The following is a 5,000-nucleotide window of genomic DNA, read 5'->3' as shown; positions in this document are numbered from 1 at the left end:
GTCAGGCAAAATACAAAACGACCTGATTTTTGCTATTGCTGAAGTGATGAGAAGAGATCAAAATGGAGATGAAAAAGGCACCCTTTGTCGCTATTATGGTGGACGAGACGACAGACGTGGGTAATGTAGCGATCTTAAAGATGTTAGTTTAACACTCTTCATTGTAAATGCGGATTTATTGATTAAAAATGCTTCGGAAATATTAATATAACTCTGTTGTACTTGTCTGACTATGTTAAGGTGATGCAACGCCCGGTTATACTGTGTTTCTGTCTAGTTTCTAGAGCCATGGCGTCATAACGATGGTATTAAGAGGTAGAATAATTCAGGTAGGAATGTGTCGGACATCACTGAAGGCCTAGGTGTGAAATGCACCGCCCGCCACTGATAAACACGTATTACTGTACAATAAGTCCCATTAAAACAGCAACCTTGTTACAATGTTACAATGTCCCGGTGTTTGTTTCTAAAGGAGCCCATACACATACAGTACATCTGTTCACTGGTAATATAAAGAGAGAGAGTGAAAAGAGCCGAGGGGACCAGAGGACATAGTCACTCACCGTTGTCTATAAGTGACGTTGTTTAACCGTAGTAGAAGAGGATGGTCAACATCAGTGAAGACATTCAACAAGAGGACAACGCAGAGAGAGAGAGAGAGGGAGGGACAGAGAGAGAGGAGGGAGGGACAGAGAGAGAGAGAGAGAGAGAGAGAAAGAGAGAGGGAGATGTAAAGGAGGGGAATAAAGAGAAGCAAGAGAATAGAAACAGTGGTGACATAAAGACAGCCCGTAGAAGCTCAACACACACACACTTATATCAGTAAGAGAACACTGGACAATGATAGCTACACACATGTGAACAGGATATGTATCAGTATAGAAGAGCAGTAAACAAAGACTACGAGGACCGAGAGAAGCAAATCTAATGTCTCTGAAAGAAGAATTATGATTCCTCATCATAAGCCGATGGCACTGACAGTAACAAGCCTTTGTTAGAAAAAGCGATGGTCCATTTCGTCCATTTCACACCACGCAGGGTAGAGAACCCATTTCCTGTTGCTCTTGGCTGATCTCTGACTTCCCTGTCACACTCAAATCCCACATCAGACATCAGTGCTGAATCAATAGCGTTAACATGCAGCTCTGTTCACAAACTCTCTCTCTCTCTGTCTCTATCTCTCTCTCTGGCTCTATCAGTCCCTCTGGAATAGGGTCAAGTCATCTTTGCTGATATGGGGTATTATTTAGCACATCAGTGCTAACGCCTGTGTACAGGCCACTTTGCATACGAAGCCTGGGGTCTATATGTCAGACACACTGCTCTACCTCGTTAGCGTGCATACATGGCGACGTGTACAGGTGCGATAACGTGCTGCTCCAGGCTTTAGGCTTACATTGATTTCCGTGACCAGGATGTCAGTGATACTCCCCAGCACCGTCACAAAGTCAAACACGTTCCAGGCGTCCTTCAGGTAATTCTGTGAGGAGGAAAAAATCTAATTAAATATCATTGAGATTCACGGCATGTGTGCAACTGTTGTCCCGTTAAAGTATTGAAAAGAACCGTATGGTCATTGATAGCGTTTGCCTCTGTGATAAAGAATCAGAGTATACAGTTTACTGTGCTGTGACTATTAAAGTGATATCACAAAAGAGCGTTTATTTATAAAAAAAACTCTACCCAGACAAAAGTACACAGATTCTACCCACCAAAGGACCAAACGCGATGATCTTGAGAATACACTCCAGAGAGAAGAGGGCCGTGAAGACAATGTTCAGGTTCTTGAGCATGGCTTCATAGAAGTCCGGCGCCCCATGGAACTGAGGTAAGAGGAAGAGGAAGAAGAAGAAGAAGAAGAAGAAGAAGAGAAAGAGAGGCATTGGATTGGGGCAGTGGTGATCAGAAGGTCATGAGTTCAAAACCCACCTGGGAACACCACCACTAGTGTGCCCTTGAGTAAGGCACTTAGCCCTAAATTACTTCAGGGAGACTGTCCCTGTAATCTCAAATTATAAATCGCTTTGGATAAAAGAGTCTGCAAAATGGTTAAAACGTAAATGATTGGCAGATATGTGCTTAAACAACCGTTATGTAGAGTACTGTCTGGTGGAGAAGATACTGACCTTCATCATGAGCACGACAGTGTTGAGAGCTATCATGATCATGATGGAGTACTCGAAGGGCGGGGACACCACAAACTTCCACATCCTGTACTGGAACGACTGCTTGTTGGTCGGCATGTAGCGTGTCAGCGGTTTAGCGTTGATGGCGAAGTCTATGCAGGCTCTCTGTGAGGGACAGGGACACAGACATACAGTAGAGGCTTCATTATGTTCATCATTATGGTCTACCATCATTTATTATTAACAAATTATTTATTATTAACAAAATTATTTGTTTGAAATAATTGGTTTCAAACAAAACCAATTATTTCTCAGCTTCTCCTCGGCAGGCACACTATTCAATTCTCTCAGTAGCTCTCAATTGTTCAGAAGCTCGTTTGAACATTCACAGCACTCCACACCACCACCACCACCACCACCACCACCACCACCACCCGGACCAAACAATAGCTACAGGAAGAAAATAGAGGAAAAGAGTAGAGGAAGAAATGGTGTCACAGTCTAAATATTGTGGCAGAATTCCACCTTCCATAAAACAGGCACTCCGACAGCTGACTACAGTAGACATCAAACAGATTTATGGCTGGAGGTAAGGATGTCGTGTGTCATGTGAAGAGGAGATGGCAGAATCCAGAGAATAGATGGATGGAAGGATGGATGGCTCCTCAGATCCTGTGGTGCCGGTGGTGGTGGTGGTGGTGGTGTTGTGGCTCCAGTTGGGTAAATCCTGTTTAGCATACAAACAGGCGGAGGGGTGGGTGGAGGGTGAGGGGGGGGTTGGGTGCTTGGAGAGGAGGGTTGGGGGGGGGGGCGGAGATTTATGTGTGTGTAGTTTAGCAGGCCCGGCTGTGGCTGCCTAATGGGGTCCCAGCGGAGACGAGGCAGGGACGGCTCGCTGGCTTTGTTTCCGCCGGCGGAACCAGACACGGCTACCAGAATCAATCGTGGACCTGTCACACACTGGCCCTCACCTGGGAGGCTGCAGCTGTCGCTACTCGGGGCTCCGCCGAGGCCTCGGCATGCACAACCGAGCACCGGCAGCGTCAACAACAGTAGCAGCAGCAGCAGAAGCAGAAGCCAGACACAGAGAGAGAGAGAGAGAGACTACACTGGAGTGCTCAGCTTCAAGGAAGGGTTGTGTCACTCTATGGTTTTTCTACGGTGGATAGGGACTCTGCGCTGCGCACGGCACTGGGAATAACCAGCAGCACATGGAGTGCCTACTCGAGGAACTATTCAATTGCATTTCTTCTGTACAGTCATGTCGTACCTCGTTTTTCTCCAGACTGCACTCAGACATGGCCTTGTCTCCCTGCTCCTGGAAGGTGATGATGATGAGGGCCACAAAGATGTTGACGAAGAAGAAGGGGAAGACCACGAAGTAGACCACGTAGAAGATGGAGATCTCGATGCGGTAGCCGGGGCTGGGGCCCTGGTCCTCGAAGGTGGCGTCTACAGAGTGCTTCAAGACCCTGGAGGGAAGCATACAGCGTTGTGTGATTGGGAGCTGTTGTCTGAACAGCTCACTGAGGTAAAACTGCAATCGCTAGTGTCCCATTGTACAACAAACTGTCATATGATGTAACAGGAACTACGACACTGTTTAAGCTGTGTGGCGAAAATGAGAGATTAATTAGTCAATTAAAAAGCTGTTGTAAACAAGATTATAGGCCTGAGATTAAAGTTCAAGTCTGCTGATGCTAAAGCCCGTTTTTTATGAGAAGTATTAAGAGAACGGGACCCCAGCCAGGCCACCTCCAGGTTATAAAGACTGGGTTGTATATAATTGACTTTTCCCCTGACCTAAACAGACTTTCTTCCCCTGACTCCCCAGTCGATCATTTTTACATATCATGCATCACCGGATTATTTAATAACATAGCTAATTGAATGATTTCATTGAGAACAGAGAGCCCCGGAATAAGCGGGAGAATTATGGACAGGCCGGAAATTGCACAGACGACACTCTCTAGTGTGCTGACCCGACAAGCTTGCGCACTTTGCTTAAATACGATATAAATCACAGCCAATTACTGGGGCCAGCGCAGCACATTCTCAGAACATACCCCCCCAGGCCTCTACCACCGTTCCACTGGGCTGACTGAAACCAACCCGGCTACACCACAAGAGGGTGAAACTATTTTGAAGAAGAAGGAGCCTAATCTGCTCTGTCAGTGAGATAACGTTCTCCGACAGCGCTATCGGGTTCATGACAGATCGATGAAGGCCCCCCGGTGGAATTCGAATCAATAACCGTCAATGGTATCACCCACTGTGTGTGTGAGTGTATCTGTTACTAGAACTACAACGCTGACGTACGTGGGCCAGCCTTCCCCGGTGGACACGGTGAAGAGCGTGAGGAAGGCCCACAGCACGTTGTCGTAGTGGAACTCATACTTCTTCCACTCCCGAGGCTGGGCTGCTACCTCGTCCTTGTCGTAGTCCAGAAACTGCCCTCTGTAGGACACGTTTTAGAGGAAGAGAAAGAAGAGAGAGAGAGAACGATTCACTGTAGCGACATCAATGACAACATACAGTAATATGATTACTGTACCAGCATACTGCATCCTTTTGATAACACTGACTCTGCGGGGGGGAAACAAAAAAACTAAAAATACACTCATGTTCAATCATGTTCAATCATGTTCAAAGCAGCAGTGGGTTATTTTCTCTCTACGGGGGGAGAGATCATTGTCCTTGTACACTGGCATTAACAGATGCAAGCCAGGCAGGCAAATTGGCAGAGATACTGTCATTTGTGATGTTCAAAACTGGACAGTACCATATCTGCCCTGCAGGTGGAGACTTCCCCAGTGCTGATCAATCTCTGCTCTCTCTGTCTGTCACTGTACTCTACTGTACCTGCAGTCCTTC

The 5,000-nt window shown here is 46.6% G+C and overlaps 1 protein-coding gene across 1 annotated transcript in view; it reads right to left on the bottom strand.

Moving 5' to 3' along the window:
* The window catches only part of cacna1ba (calcium channel, voltage-dependent, N type, alpha 1B subunit, a), a gene marked incomplete at both ends in the record, with an annotated part of 96,877 nt that overhangs the window by 19,055 nt on the left and 72,822 nt on the right, over nt 1-5,000 (bottom strand). The window contains 6 exons of the mRNA XM_080531508.1: nt 1,397-1,480; nt 1,713-1,823; nt 2,127-2,291; nt 3,397-3,598; nt 4,446-4,583; nt 4,989-5,000. The exon at nt 4,989-5,000 is cut by the window's right edge and continues 149 nt beyond it. Coding sequence (XP_080387634.1) covers nt 1,397-1,480; nt 1,713-1,823; nt 2,127-2,291; nt 3,397-3,598; nt 4,446-4,583; nt 4,989-5,000 — 712 coding nt within the window. The remainder of the gene's footprint in view (nt 1-1,396; nt 1,481-1,712; nt 1,824-2,126; nt 2,292-3,396; nt 3,599-4,445; nt 4,584-4,988) is intronic.

This window comes from Nansenia antarctica (genome assembly GCF_963989245.1).
Source record: "Nansenia antarctica genome assembly, chromosome: 5".
Classification (NCBI taxonomy): domain Eukaryota; kingdom Metazoa; phylum Chordata; class Actinopteri; order Argentiniformes; family Microstomatidae; genus Nansenia; species Nansenia antarctica.
Note: the sequence above shows the minus strand (reverse complement) of the source record. Positions and strands in the feature narration are given on the sequence as shown.